Below are 16602 nucleotides of genomic sequence, written 5' to 3' on the forward strand. Positions count from 1 at the left end.
CCCCCCAGTTCCTCCCTCAGCCTGGGCTGGGCTGGTGATAGAGCTGCCAGCCTGCTGGAAATTTCTCTTCCCTTGGGGCCCAGGGCTGGGAGCCAAGGGCAGCTGCCACTCAGGAGGGAGAAGGCCCCACAGGCTGGGCTGGGTGTGCCATGAACCACACGTGAGATCCGGGGCATACCGGGAGGCAATGGAGGTTTGGGGTGGTGCTGCGGTTCCAGAGGGGGCAGGCCAGGGTCCCCTAGCATTGGCCAGGTGGCTGGGCCTCTGTCCTTGTGGGACCCAAGGAGGGTTTCCACGTCCCTCTAAGCCTCACAGGAAATTCCAGAGGGAGAGAAAGACAAGTTGAGAAAGGGAGATGTTGATTCTGACATCAGTTCAGGTAGAGGCGGCGACCACGGGGGCTCCAGGGATGTCAGGGGACAGAGGAACCTGCTCCCAATCCAACTCCTTATCCCCGGGGAACTGGTCCCACACCACCCTGTTAAGAAGCCCTGGCCTGGCCTCCCGAGGGGCCCCATCCCTTCCTGGGACCCCTGGTTTGCAGCCAGGGGGTGGGGAGAGGGGCCCAGGTGTGTGGTGTGGGTGGCAGGTGAGTGATGGGCCCAGCAAGGCTGGCTTAGGCCCGGAGTCACCAGTGGGTTTGGCAGAGACTCCAGGCCCCCCACACCTTCCCCACTCTATGCCCCTCCACCCTCCCACCTGGGCCTGGGGGAGCCATCACAAGCACCTCTGCATGTCCACTGTGCAGATGGGGAAACTGGGCTGAGAGCACCTGGGAGTCAACACCACCCTCCACCACCAGGTCCCCCATGGCATCCTCCAGAGAGCAGCAATTTCCCCCAAGCCCAGAATGTTCCAGAATGTTCGGAATGTTCCAGAAGTCTTCATTTACAGTCAGAAGACACTTGTAGACCGTAAGTGGTAGAGCAGGGCTCTATGGGAGACTTGCCTGACTTTGGAGTTCTTGACCTGAGATCTTCAGAAAACCCACTTTCACCTCTGGCAGCTGTGTGGCCTTGGGTGAGTTCCTCAACTTCTCTGGGCATCAGCCACCTATCTCCTTTGCAGAGCGGAGCCACTGCCGGCACCTTCTTCAGGAGGCTGAGGTCATGCTGATCCTCCCACCATCCTGCAGGGTCTCTGCCTACCCCCCTGCAGGGAGGAATGTTTGGCCTGGGTCCCTGGCCCTCTGTGGGCCTCAGTTTCCCCTCCTGTAATACTTTTAAGAACCCCACCTCCCCCTGCTCATCCACAAGGCCACACACATGGTCACAGCCACTTGCAGACATAGCTTAAGAATCCCATATGTGGCCACACACAGCCCACTTCACCACACCCAAGGACACAGGTCCATGCAGATACGGCCTTGCGCGGTCACACAGAGAGACACACAGACACGCACACTCAGAGGGGCTCCTGCTCCATCCAACACTCAAAGCCTCCCAGGGCCACACATTCTGTCTCACATTCGCAATCACCACCACCTACAAACACCCACATAGAGCCACGGGCAGGCATCGCAACACATCCGCAGGCACTATCAGAGTCACACCAGGGTCACACCCACAGTGATGTGTTTGTGACACCCACCTGCTAACAGTCACACCGAGTGTCCCCCAGCCATGTGCACACCACTGCTGATGGTCACACACATTCCCCTTGCCCCCCTCCTCAGGGGATCCTGCCCTTCTCTGACCTGCCCTACACACCTGGGGCAACACATCCAGCTCCCTTGGGCCCTGTGCCCTGGGCAGAGAGGGTCCCTTTATCCCAGCCCTGCCCATCTTCACTCCTGGAGAGCACGGGCCCCACTCCCCAGCCCTCAGAGCCCGCATGTCCACTGTGCAAATGGGGAGATTGAGGCTCAGAGAGCACCTGGGATTCACCACCACCTTCCACCACCAGGTCCCGCTTGGCATTCCAGAGAGCAATTTCCACCAAGCCCAGAATGTTCTGGAATGTTCCAGACGTCCTCATTTACAGTCAGAACCCATCTGCAGCCCCTAAGTGGTGGAGCAGGGCTCTATGCAGGGCTTGCCTGACTTGGGAGTTCTTGACCTGAGATCTTCAGAAAAAACACTTTCACTTCTGGGTGGGTGCCAGAGCCCACGTCAGGGAGCCAGCCGGAGGAGAGAACCTCCGAGAGATCTGAACACTCCCCCGCCAAGGGGCTTGACCTCCAGGGTCATAGAAAGTTCTAGAACAGGGTTTTCTGCCCCTGGACATTTGGAACCATCATTGTTGGTTGTAGGGGCCCCGACTTGCGCATCGTAGGGGGTGTGGAGTAACCCTGGCCTCTACCCACTAGGTGACCTCGTCCTCCCCAGGTTGTGATGACTGAAAATGTCTCCAGACATTGCCAAGTACCCTTGGGGATGGAATCGCCCTGCATGAGAACCACTGTTCTGGGGTGAGGGGGACACAGGAGCTTTCCTTGAAGCATTCTCGTGTGAAAATGGTAACAGCATTGTCTGTTTGCACCCCTCATGGGTGGTTAACGACGGCAATAAAACCACAAGCTAACCAGCCTGCACCATCGCCCGGGGGCAGGGCCTCCAGGGTACCAGTTCCCAGGGTGCCCTCCAGGGTGAGGTCCCCAGCAGGTGAGGCTCCTAACAGGTGACATTCAGTGTGGCGAGGTCTCTGGGACCAGGTCCCAGCAGGAAAAGTCCCCAACAGCCGAGACCCTCAGTAGGTGCAGCCTCCAACAAGTGAGGTTCCCAGTAGGCACCGTCCCCAGCCGGCAAGGTCCCCAGCAGGGGAGGCTCCTGGCAGTGGTAAAGCCTGGCATGTGAAGTCCCAGGTAAGTCACATGCCTGGCCACCAAAGACTCCAGCAGGCGAGGCCCCAGGCAGGTGAGACCCCAGGTAGGTAAATCCCCAGACTAGTGAGACCCTAGGTAGGTGAGGCCCTGGGAAAGTGAGGTCCCGGCAGCCCAGGCCCCTCGCTGGCCTCTCAGGTGAACCAAGCCGCTATGCTGCGCACCGTCTGGTACCTGGATTCCTCCTGCAGTTTCCAGCAGGCCTTGCAGAAAGCCAGTGTCCAGCTGAAGGAGCGAGGCCGCAGCGTCTCCCGCCAGCGGAAGTAGCTCAGGTAGCGGGCGTGGTCCTTGTCCAGCTCCTGCAGGTATCGGGCCAGGTCCTCGGGGCTCTGGAAGTCGTCCACGTGGATGAAGGCGTCCGGCGGCAGGAACCTCTCATAGTTGCTTCTGCTGGGCCCCAGCACCACGGGCACGGCCCAGGCCTCCAGGGCGTTCCTCCACAGCTTCTCGGTGATGTAGTCCGGGTGCAAGGAGTTCTCGAAGGCCAGGTAGAACTTGTACCGGGACAGTGTCTCCATCATGGTGCCCCTGGGCAGGGGCTTGTGGGATTTCCCGTACACATCCACCTTGAGATGGGCCTGCAGGCTCTGGTAGTAGCGCACCCTGGCCGAGTCCGGCTTCCAGTTGGACACCGCCCAGGCCACCAGCTTGGTCTTGGCCGAGAGGTTGAGCGGTGGGTGGGCAGGCTGGCCGGACCACGGCTCCAGCCAGCCGTAGGGCGTGAAGATGTCGGAGTCGCTGCGGTAGGACATGGTGAGATTGAAGTATCCGTCTAGGGCTTGCAGATGCCGGCAGTTGCTGGGAGACTCCATGCTTAACCAGACCCAGCGCTGCCCCTGCGGCCTGGTGGGGGGCGGGAGGTTGGCACTGGGGTCGTACATGATATCCCGGTGGTGCACGATGACCGCGTCTGCCTGTGGGTACACATCGGAGTCGGCAGTGATGTTGCAGTCGGCCGTGCCGGGCACCATCTCTGAGCAGCGGGGCAGAGCCATGGGTGTGTTAAAAGGCCACGTCCACAGCAGGATCAGGAGGGTGGGGCGGGCAGGGGTTGTCGTGCTGTCCTGGCAGCGGGACCCATTGGGAGCTCCAGTGACAGGTTCCACGGCCATGAGCCCTGACCTAGGGAACCCACTGGCATCGTCTCGGGACACACGCAGGTAGGAGAAGAAACACACAGCCACCAGCAGCTGAAACAGCAGCCCGGCCAGACAGTGGCGCCACAGCCATTGTGGCTTGGCTGGGCCCGGGGGATCCATGCGTCAGAGTAGCTAGGCAGAGAGGAGAGAGGAGTTAGGGTCATTAGGGACGATCACCCACTTCCTGGCCACGCGTCCTGAGAGAAGCTGTTATAATTTATGACACAGCTTGTCATAAATGCCCCCAGTACCCCTGAGTTGAGGATTGAATTTATGACTCTGGCAGGGAAGGGTACAATGGGATTAGGTTTTGCAGGTAACATAAGAGTTCTCCAGATAAGGTAGGAGTTGAGGGAAAGGGTATCCCTTGGATGAGGAAAGAGCCAGTGCCAAAGCCTGGCAGGGTGAGACACCTGAGCAGTTTGCAGACGAAAGGAAGTGCTCAGGATGCCAGTTTAGGCTTGATTTTCTATTCACTTGGTGTTTCAATCAACAAACACTCAAAGCTAACCCCCCTGGCCTTCAGACACCCTGTCTCTGCCCTGGGGGAGAGGCCGAGGCTGGGGGAGAGGTGGGGAGGATACGAGGGAAAATGGGCAGGTGTGAAGAGTCAGGGGAGGCAGGGACTGACCAGGCAGGGAGTGGGGGGACCTGGGACCCCAGGGAGGAGTAGGCTTTCTGGGAAGACGTGGAGCCCTGCTTGTCCTGGAGATGCCGAGCATGAAACAGGAGGGAGCCCAGGGCCCCTGAGTGTAGGCACTGGGTCTGGGAAGTCAGAGAAGAAAAACCTTCAAAGAGGCTAAGAGGGGCGACTGGAGGAAGAGGAGGGAACCTGAACCATGCTTTACGATGGGTGAGGCGAGGCTTGGACGCCAGGGTGGATTGTTTACAATTTTAAATGTACATCTAAAAACTGAACAGTATATTTACAAAAAAAATTATAGGCTGGGCGTGGGGGCTCACACCTATAATCCCGGCACTTTGGGAGGCCAAAGCAGGCGGATCACTTGAGGTCAGGAGTTCAAGACCAGCTTGGCCAACGTGGCAAAACTGTCTCTACTAAAAAACACAAAAATTAGCTGGGTGTTGTGGTGGCGCCTGTAATCCCAGCTACTGGGGAGGCTGAGGCAGGAGAATCACTTGAAGTGAGCGGAGATCACACCACTGAACTCCAGCCTGGGTGACAGAATGATACTCTTGTCTCGAATAGTAATAATAATAATAACAATAAATTTATAACACAGGGTCTTCCTCTGTCACCCAGGCTGGAGTGCAGTAGCATGATCTCAGCTCACTGAAGCCTCAACCTCCCAGGCTCAAATGATCCTCCCACCTCAGCCTTCAGAATAGCTGGGACTACAGGCAAGTGCCACCATCCCCAGTTAATTTTTTTGAGATGGAGTCTCTCTCTGTCGCCCAGGCTGGAGTGCAGTGGCGCGATCTTGGCTCACTGCAAGCTCCGCCTCCTGGGTTCACGCCATTCTCCTGCCTCAGCCTCCCGAGTAGCTGGGACTACAGGTGCCCGCCACCATGCCCAGCTAATTTTTTTGTGTTTTTAGTAGAGATGGGGTTTCACCGTGTTAGCCAGGATGGTCTCAATCTCCTGACCTCATCATCCACCCACCTCGGCCTCCCAAAGTGCTGGGATTACAGGCGTGAGCCACCACACCTGGTTTTTTTTTTTTTTTTTAATTTACTTTTGAGACTTGGCTCACTGCAACCTCTGCCTCCCTGGTTCAAGTGATTTTTGTGCCTCAACCTCCTGAGTAGCTGGGATGACAGGTGGGTGCCACCATGCCCGGCTAATTTTTGTATTTTTAGTAGAGACAGGATTTCACTATGTTGGCCAGACTGGTCTTGAACTCCTGGCCTCAAATGATCCACCTGTCTTGGCCTCCCAAAGTGTTGGGATTACAGGTGTGAGCCACCACACCCGGCCTAAATAAATTTTTTTTTTGCCAGACGTGGTGGCTCATGCTTGTAATCCCAGTACTTTGGGAGCCCGAGGCAGGCAGATCACAAGGTCAGGAGATCGAGACCATCCTGGCTAACACGGTGAAACCCTGTCTCTATTAAAAATACAAAAAATTAGCCGGGTGTGGTGGCGGGCACCTATAGTCCCAGCTACTTGGGAGGCTGAGGCAGGAATTGAACCCAGGAGGTGGAGGTTGCAGTGAGCTGAGATCGCGCCACTGCACTCCAGCCTGGGCGACAGGGCGAGACACTGTCTCAAAAAAAAAAAGAAAACGTGCGAGGCACTGACACAGGCCACAGCGTGGATGAAGCTTGAGGATGTCACACTCAGTGAGAAAAGCCAGACACAAAAGGCCACACAGTGTGTGATCCCATTTCTAGGAAATATTCAGGACAAGCCGACCCACAGAGACAGGAAGTAGAATAGAGATGACTGGAAGATGGAGGAGAGGGGAGAATGTTTGTTTAATGGGTCCAGAGTTTATGTTTTGGGTGATGAAAGTTTGGGAAAGACGCTGGAGTGATGGTTGCACAACACTGCATGCAATGCCACTGAATTGTATGCTTAAAAATGCCTAGGCCGGGCGCGGTGGCTCAAGCCTGTAATCCCAGCACTTTGGGAGGCCGAGGCGGGCGGATCACGAGGTCAGGAGATCGAGACCATCCTGGCTAACACAATGAAACCCCGTCTCCACTAAAAATACAAAAAAAATTAGCCGGGCGTGGTGGCGGCGCCTGTAGTCCCAGCTACTCGGGAGGCTGAGGCAGGAGAATGGCGGGAACCCGGGAGGCGGAGCTTGCAGTGAGCCGAGATCGCGCCACTGCACTCCAGCCCGGGCGACAGAGCGAGACTCCGCCTCAAAAAAAAAAAAATGCCTAAATGGGCCGCTCGCGGTGGCTCAAGCCTGTAATCCCAGCACTTTGGGAGGCCGAGGCGGGTGGATCACGAAGTCAGGAGATCGAGACCATCCTGGCTAACACGGTGAAACCCCGTCTCTACTAAAAAATACAAAAACTAGCCGGGCGAGGTGGCCGGCGCCTATAGTCCCAGCTACTCGGGAGGCTGAGGCAGGAGAATGGCAGGAACCCGGGAGGCAGAGCTTGCGGTGAGCTGAGATCCGGCCACTGCACTCCAGCCTGGGCGACAGAGCGAGACTCCGCCTCAAAAAAAAAAAAAAAAAAAAAAAAGGCCTAAATGGGCCAGGCGTGGTGGCTTACGCCTGTCATCCCAGCACTTTGGGAGGCCGAAGTGGGCGGATTGCCTGAGGTCAGGAGTTCGAGACCAGCCTGGCCAACATGATGAAACCCCGTCTCTTCTAAAAATACAAAAAATAGCCGGGCGTGGTGGTGCACGCCTGTACTCAGGAGGCTGAGGCAGAAGAATCACTTCAACCTGGGAGGCAGAGGTTTCAGTGAGCAACAAGAGCGAAACTCCATTTCAAAAAAGCCTAAATTGTGTCTTTTACGTTATACATATATACATACCTATATATATATAGAGAGAGTTACAATTTTAAAAATAAGGTAACACACCAAAAACCACTGATTTACTTGTATATCTTAAGTGGGCTCACCATATGGTATGTGAATTACATCCCGATGAAGCTGTTTTACTTTTATTTATTTTTTGAGACTTGAGTCTTGCTCTGTTGCTCAGGCTGGAGTGCAGTGGCGCAATCTCAGCTCACTGCAACGTCCACTTGCCGCGTTCAAGTGATTCTCCTGCCTTAGCCTCTCAAGTAGCTGGATTACAGACATGCACCACCATGCCCAGCTAATTTTTGTATTTTTAGTAGAGATGGGGTTTCACCATGTTGGCCAGGCTGGTCTTGAACTGACCTCAAGTGATCCAGCCGCCTCTGCCTCCCAGAGTGCTGGGATTACAGGCATCAGCCACCACACCCAGCCGACGAAGCTGTTTTAAAATGATACAGTGGTTGCCTCCTTTCTTTGTTGGGCCAAGTTGGTCTTACCCTTGCAGCAGGTGACCGGGGTGTGATGAAAAGTGATCCAGACACCCAGTCCCAAGTTCATGCCAAGGTTCTGGAAAGAGATTCAAAACACAGGCCCTCAGGACACAGTCCAAGCTCAGAGTGGGAGGGAGGTTGAACTTTGACCAATTACTGCTTTGTACCACTGGGCTCTAGAGCCTCAGGCACAGCTTAATTTTTATAAAGTAATTGATATTAAGATGGAATTACATGGGCCCTGGGTTCATGGCAGCCCCTCTTAAGAGATAGTGAAGTATTTGCTAACGATCTTTAGAAGGGTAGATTGGGGCCAGGTGTGGTGGGTCACGCCTGTAATCCTAGCATTTTTGGGAGGCCGAGGCAGGAGAATTGCTTGAACTTGGGAGGTGGAGGTTGCAATGAGCTGAGATCACACCACTGCACTGCAGCCTGGCGACAGAGCGAGACTCGGTCTCAATTAAAAATAAAAAAGGGCGGGCGCGGTGGCTCAAGCCTGTAATCCCAGAACTTTGGGAGGCTGAGGCGGGTGGATCACAAGGTCAGGAGATCGAGACCATCCTGGCTAACACGGTGAAACCCCGTCTCTACTAAAAAATACAAAAAAACTAGCCGGGGGATTTGGCTCATTCAACCTCAACATACTTATTACAACACAAGAATACCTCTGACTTCTACCATCATGACCACTAGCCATAATATGATTTACCTCCACACTAGCAGAAACAAATCGAACCCCCTTCGATCTCATAGAAGGCGAATCAGAACTAGTATCAGGCTTTAATATTGAATATTCCTCAGGCCCATTCGCCCTATTCTTCATGGCCGAATACATAAACATCATCATAATAAATGCCCTAACAACCACAATTTTTCTAGGCACATCCTACCCCATCCATTCACCAGAACTATTCACAACATGCTTTACCACTAAAACACTCTTCCTAACTTCCTTATTTCTATGAATCCGAGCAGCGTATCCCCGATTCCGCTACGATCAACTCATACACTTACTATGAAAAAACTTTCTCCCACTTACACTAGCACTCCTCATATGAAACACCTCAATGCCCATCGCAATCTCCAGCGTTCCCCCTCAGACCTAGAAATATGTCTGACAAAAGAGTTACTTTGATAGAGTAAATAATAGAAGGCCCCAACCCTCTAATTTCTAGGATTGCGGGCATCGAACCCACCCCTGAGAATCCAAACTTCTCCGTGCTACCTCTCACACTCCATCCTAAAGTAAGGTCAGCTAAATAAGCTATCGGGCCCATACCCCGAAAATGTTGGTCACACCCTTCCCGTACTAATCAACCCACTAGCTCAACTTATTATCTACATCACGATAATCACAGGCACACTCATTACAACACTAAGCTCACACTGATTCCTCGCCTGAGCAGGTCTAGAGATAAACATATTAGCCTTCACTCCAATCTTAATCAAAAAAACAAACCCTCGCTCCACGGAAGCTGCTACCAAATACTTCCTAATACAATCTACTGCATCCATAATCCTCATAATAGCAATTATTTCCAACAACCTACTATCAGGATACTGAACAATAACAAGCCACACCAATCAACTCTCATCCCTAATAACAACAACTGCCCTTGCCATAAAACTAGGAATAGCTCCCTTCCACTTTTGAGTCCCAGAAGTCACCCAAGGAACATCCCTAACCTCTGGCTTACTTCTTACATGACAAAAACTAGCTTCCTTCTCAATCATATACCAAATTCACCCATTGATCAACACCTACACTCTCCTAATCCTCTCAACCCTATCTATCATAGTAGGCAGTTGAGGGGGTCTCAACCAAACAATTATGTAAGATCCTAGGATACTCTTCAATCACTCACATGGGCTGAATAACAATAACACTAACATATAACCCGACTATCACAATTCTCTACTTAACTACATACATCATCCTAACAACTACTATATTCCTAACCCTCAACCTAAACTCAAACACCACAACGCTCATGCTATCCCACACCTGAAACAAATCAACCTACCTAATACCACTAATAACATCTACCCTCCTATCCCTGGGAGGCCTACCCCCTCTAACCGGTTTCCTACCCAAGTGAATCACCATTCAAGAACTCACAATAAACAATAACTTCATCATCCCCTCCATCATAATTACCATAACCCTGCTCAACCTATATTTCTACATACGCCTAATCTACACTATCTCCCTAACACTATTTCCCACATCTAATAACAAAAATAATATGACAATTCGAAAACACAAAACGTACACTCCTTATTCCCCCACTCATTATTACCTCTACTCTCCTACTACCAATCTCCCCTCTAATCTTGTCTATTCCCTAGAAATTTAGGTTAAGCAAGACCAAGGGCCTTCAAAGCTCTTAGCAAGTAAAAATACTTAATTTCTGAAACACATAAGGACTGCAAATACCTGCTCTGCATCAACTGAACGCAAATCAATCACTTTAATTAAGCTAAGCCCTCACTAGATCAATGGGACTCGAACCCACAAAAACTTAGTTAACAGCTAAGCACCCTAACCAGCTGGCTTTGATCCACTTCTCCCGCCGCAGGGAAAAAAGGCGGGAGAAGCCCCAGCAGAAACTTAAAGCTGCTCCTTTGAACTTGCAATCCGGCCGGGCGCGGTGGCTCAAGCCTGTAATCCCAGCACTTTGGGAGGCCGAGACGGGTGGATCATGAGGTCAGAAGATCGAGACCATCCTGGCTAACACGGTGAAACCCCGTCTCTACTAAAAAATACAAAAAACTAGCCGGGCGAGGTGGCGGGCGCCTGTAGTCCCAGCTACTCGGGAGGCTGAGGCAGGAGAATGGCGTGAACCCGGGAGGCGGAGCTTGCAGTGAGCTGAGATCCGGCCACTGCACTCCAGCCTGGGCGACAGAGCAAGACTCCGTCTCAAAAAAAAAAAAAAAAAAAAAACTTGCAATCCAATGTGAAAATCACCTCGGGGCTGGTAAAAAGAGGGTTAGACCTCTGTCTTTAGGTTTACAGCCTAATGCCTACTCAGCCATTTTACCACCCCCCCCCTTCCATCTCTACCTATGTTCATCAATCGTTGACTATTCTCAACAAACCATAAAGACATTGGAACTCTATACCTACTATTTGGTGCATGAGCTGGAGTCATAGGTACAGCTCTAAGCCTTCTCATTCGAGCTGAGCTAGGTCAACCCGGCAATCTACTAGGCAATGACCATATTTACAACGTTATTGTAACAGCTCATGCGTTCATCATAATCTTCTTCATAGTCATACCCATTATAATCGGAGGCTTCGGGAACTGACTAGTGCCCCTAATAATTGGCGCTCCTGATACAGCATTTCCCCGTCTAAATAATATAAGCTTCTGACTCCTTCCCCCCTCCTTCCTTCTACTAATAGCATCAGCCATAGTAGAAGCCGGTGCTGGAACAGGTTGAACAGTGTATCCCCCTTTGGCAGGAAACTTCTCCCATCCAGGGGCCTCCGTAGACCTAATCATCATCTCTCTTCACCTAGCAGGCATTTCCTCCATCTTAGGAGCCATCGACTTCATTACCACCATCATTAACGTAAACCCCCCCGCAATATCCCAGTATCAAACTCCCTTGTTTGTCTGATCAATCATAATCACAGCAATCCTCCTACTCCTCTCCCTGCCAGTCTTAGCCGCCGGCATCACTATGCTACTAACAGATTGCAACCTCAACACTACCTTCTTTGATCCTGTCGGGGAGGAGACCCCATCCTATACCAACACTTATTTTGATTCTTCGGCCACCCCGAAGTCTATATCCTTATTCTTCCTGGATTTGGAATAATTTCCCACATTGTAACTTACTCTGGGAAAAAAGAACCATTTGGTTACATGGGTATAGTCTGGGCTATAATACCAATTGGGTTTTTAGGTTTTATTGTATGGGCCCATCATATGTTTACAGTTGGTATAGATGTAGATACACGGGCCTATTTCACTTCTGCCACTATGATTACTGCAATCCCTACTGGTGTTAAAGTTTTTAGCTGACTTGCCACACTCCACGGGGGCAATATTAAATGATCCCCCGCAATACTTTGAGCCCTGGGCTTTATTTTTCTATTTACCGTAGGGGGCCTAACCGGCATTATCTTAGCAAACTCATCCCTAGATATTGTACTACACGACACGTATTACGTTGTTGCCCACTTTCACTATGTTTTATCAATGGGAGCTGTCTTCGCCATTATAGGGGGCTTTATTCACTGATTTCCCTTATTTTCAGGCTATACATTAAACCAGACTTATGCTAAAGCCCATTTTATTATTATATTTGTAGGTGTAAATTTAACCATCTTTCCACAACACTTCCTTGGCCTATCCGGGATACCCCGACGCTACTCTGATTACCCCGATGCCTACACCACATGAAATATCCTGTCATCTATAGGCTCCTTTATCTCGCTAATAGCAGTAATCTTAATAATCTATATGATCTGAGAAGCCTTTGCCTCAAAATGTAAAGTACTACTAATCGAACAACCCTCCACTAGCCTAGACTGACTGAATGGCTGTCCTCCACCCCACCACACATTTGAAGAGCCAACCTATATTAAACTACATGAAAAAGGAGGGAGTCGAACCCCCTAAAACTGGTTTCAAGCCAATCTTATAACCCCTATAACTTTTTCAACAAGGTATTAGAAAAATTATTTCATAGCTTTGTCAAAGCTAAATTGTAGGTCAAACCCTATGTATCTTACATGGCTCACCCAGTTCAACTAGGTCTACAAGATGCCACATCCCCTGTCATAGAAGAACTAATCACTTTTCACGACCATGCCTTCATAGCTATATCTTTAATTAGCTTTCTAGTCTTATATGCCCTATCCTCAACACTCACAACAAAACTAACCAACACCAACATCACAGATGCCCAAGAGATAGAAACCATCTGAACCATTTTACCCGCAATTATCTTAGTCCTAATCGCCCTTCCATCCCTGCGCATCCTATATCTAACAGACAAAATCAATAACCCCTCCTTTACTATTAAATCAATCGGACACCAATGATATTGAACCTACGAATACACAGGCTACGGAGGCTTAATCTTTAACTTATATACTACCCCCACTATTCTTAAACCCAGGTGACCTTCGACTTCTAGAAGTTGACAATCGAGTAGTCCTCCCAATTGAAGCTCCCGTCCGTATAATAATCACATCTCAAGATGTCTTACATTCATGAACTATCCCTACACTAGGCCTAAAAACAGATGCAGTGCCTGGACGCTTAAACCAAACTGTATTCACCGCCACACGACCAGGTGTCTATTATGGACAATGCTCAGAAATCTGTGGCGCAAACCATAGCTTCATACCAATCGTCGCAGAATTAATCCCACTAAAAATCTTTGAAATAGGACCTGTGTTTACCCTATAACTCTTCCCACCCCCCCATACTTTGCAGATCCACTGTACAGCTATCCTAGCATTAACCTTTTAAGTTAAAGATTGAGGGACGCACCCTCTACAGTGAAATGCCCCAATTAGACACATCTACATGATTCACTACTATCATGACGATGCTCCCTACACTATATCTTATCATACAACTAAAACTACTAAACACAAGTTACTATCAACCCCCCTTACAAAAAAACCCCGACCCACAAATCCACAATAACCACTGACAACTAAAATGAACGAAAATCTATTTACCCCATTCTCAACCCCAATAATCCTGGGCCAATCCGCCGCAATTCCCATTATCCTATTTCCCACACTGTTAATCCCAACCTCCAAATACCTCATTAACAACCAACTAATCACTATTCAACAAAGCCTGACTCAGCTCACTCTAAAGCAAATAATAATAACTCACAATACTAAAGGACAATCCTGATCTCTAATACTAATATCCCTAATCACCTTTATTTCCATAACTAATCTCCTGGGACTTCTACCCTACTCATTTACACCAACCACCCAACTTTCTATAAACCTGGCTATAGCAATCCCCCTATGAGCAGGCACAGTGATTATAGGCCTTCGCTTTAAAACCAAAAACTCCCTAGCCCATCTTCTACCACAAGGTACACCCACACCACTCATCCCCATACTAGTGATAATCGAAACTATTAGTCTACTTATCCAACCAGTAGCCCTAGCCGTATGACTAACTGCCAATATCACAGCTGGCCACCTACTAATACACCTTATTGGAAGTGCTGTACTAGTATTATCAACTATTAACTTCTCCGCTGCCTTACTAACCTCTATACTCCTGACACTACTGACCATTCTAGAAATTGCAGTCGCCCTAATCCAGGCCTATGTCTTTACACTCCTAACCAGCCTCTACCTACGCAACAACACCTAATGACCCACCAACTCCATGCTTATCACATAGTCAAACCCAGCCCCTGACCATTAACAGGAGCCCTATCAGCTCTCCTAATAACATCCGGCTTAGTTATATGATTTCACTTTTACTCCATCACCCTGCTAACACTAGGCCTATTAACCAATGCACTATCCCTGTACCAATGATGACGTGATATTGTACGAGAAAGCACTTATCAAGGTCACCATACAGTATCTGTCCAAAAAAACCTTCGATATGGGATAACATTATTTATCATCTCAGAAGTCGTCTTCTTCACCGGCTTCTTCTGAGCATTTTACCACTCAAGCCTCGCTCCAACACCCCACTTAGGAGGTCACTGACCACCAACAGGCATTACCCCTTTAAATCCTCTAGAAGTACCCCTCCTAAACACCTCTGTACTACTCGCATCAGGAATTACAATCACCTGAGCCCATCGCAGCCTCATAAACAATAACCGAAAACAAACAATCCAAGCCTTGCTTATCACAATTCTGCTGGGCATCTACTTCACCCTACTACAAATCTCAGAATACTTTGAAGCACCTTTCACTATCTCCGACGGCATCTACGGTTCAACATTTTTCATCGCCACAGGCTTCCACGGACTTCACGTCATCATTGGATCTATATTCCTCCTTATTTGCCTCATTCGCCAACTATTCTACCACATCACATCAAATCATCATTTTGGCTTTGAAGCCGCCACCTGATATTGACACTTCATAGACGTTATCTGACTGTTCCTCTACATTTCTATCTACTGATGAGGATCCTACTCTTTTAGTATAACTAGTACAATTGACTTCCAATCAATCAGCTTTGATAGTATTCAAAAAAGAGTAATCAACCTAGTACTAGCCTTAACAATCAACACCCTTTTGACCTCACTACTAATAATCATCATATTCTGATTGCCCCAACTCAACTCCTATGCAGAAAAAACTAATCCTTACGAATGTGGATTTGATCCCCTAAACCCCGCTCGTATCCCATTCTCAATAAAATTTTTCCTGATCGCCATCACTTTTCTACTATTCGACCTGGAGATCGCTCTACTACTATCCCTACCATGAGCCCTCCAAACAACAAATCTCTCAGTAATAATCAAAATATCCATCATATTTATCATCATCCTAATTCTCAGCTTGGCCTATGAATGAACTCAAAAAGGACTAGACTGAGCCGAATTGGTAAGTAGTTTAAACAAAACAAATGATTTCGACTCATTAGATTATGATAACCATACTAACCAAATGTCTCCCATCTACATAAACATTATGTTAGCATTCACTATTTCACTTCTAGGTATATTAATCTACCGTTCACACCTAATAGCTTCCCTCCTCTGCCTAGAAGGGATAATAATATCACTCTTCATTATAGCTGCCCTCATAGCCTCAAATATACACTTCCCCTTAATCAATATTATACCCATCATCCTACTAGTATTTGCCGCTTGCAAGACAGCAGTAGGCCTTGCCTTACTAGTCTCAATCTCCAACACATACGGACTAGATCATATTCACAACCTAAACTTGCTTCAATGCTAAAAATAATTATCCCTACAACCATACTACTGCCAATAACATGACTCTCCAAAAACAACACAATCTGAATCAACTTGACCATGCATAGTCTAACTATCAGCCTCGTTCCTCTATTATTCCTCAACCAAACTGACAACAACCTTCTGAACTACTCAACCTACTTATCCTCCGACTCACTAACAACACCTCTCCTAATACTAACCACCTGACTCCTACCCCTCATAATCATAGCAAGCCAATACCACCTATGCAATGAGCCCTCTTCACAAAAAAAACTCTACCTTTCTATAATAATTTTCCTACAAATCACCTTAATTCTGACATTCATGGCCACAGAACTAATCATATTCTACATTCTATTTGAAACTACCCTCATTCCTACCCTAATTATTATCACTAAATGGGGTAACCAAGCAGAACGTCTCAACGCAAGCACATACTTTCTATTTTACACTGTAACCGGCTCTCTGCCCCTACTCATTATACTAATCTATACCTACAATAGCACAGGCTCATTGAACATCACACTACTAACACTCACAAACCAAAAACTAACAACCACTTGATCTCATAACCTTACTTGACTAGCATGCATAATAGCCTTTATGACAAAAATACCCCTATATGGCCTGCACTTGTGACTTCCCAAGGCCCATGTCGAAGCCCCCATTGCAGGGTCAATAGTCCTTGCCGCAGTACTCCTAAAACTGGGCGGCTATGGCATAATACGACTCACCTCTATCCTCAATCCTTTAACAGAGTCCATAGCCTACCCATTCC

The 16602-nt window shown here is 49.0% G+C and overlaps 1 protein-coding gene across 1 annotated transcript; it reads right to left on the bottom strand.

The window, feature by feature from the left end:
- Positions 1 to 2442: 2442 nt before the first annotated feature.
- Positions 2443 to 4318, bottom strand: LOC105484872 (4-galactosyl-N-acetylglucosaminide 3-alpha-L-fucosyltransferase FUT5). The gene has a single exon (XM_011746958.3). It carries the CDS (start codon positions 4078 to 4080, stop codon positions 2956 to 2958), a length of 1125 nt encoding a protein of 374 aa, XP_011745260.2. The 5' UTR covers positions 4081 to 4318; the 3' UTR covers positions 2443 to 2955.
- Between the last annotated feature and the right edge of the window lie 12284 nt (positions 4319 to 16602).

The sequence above is a fragment of the Macaca nemestrina genome, chromosome 20 (genome assembly GCF_043159975.1).
Source record: "Macaca nemestrina isolate mMacNem1 chromosome 20, mMacNem.hap1, whole genome shotgun sequence".
NCBI lineage: Eukaryota > Metazoa > Chordata > Mammalia > Primates > Cercopithecidae > Macaca > Macaca nemestrina.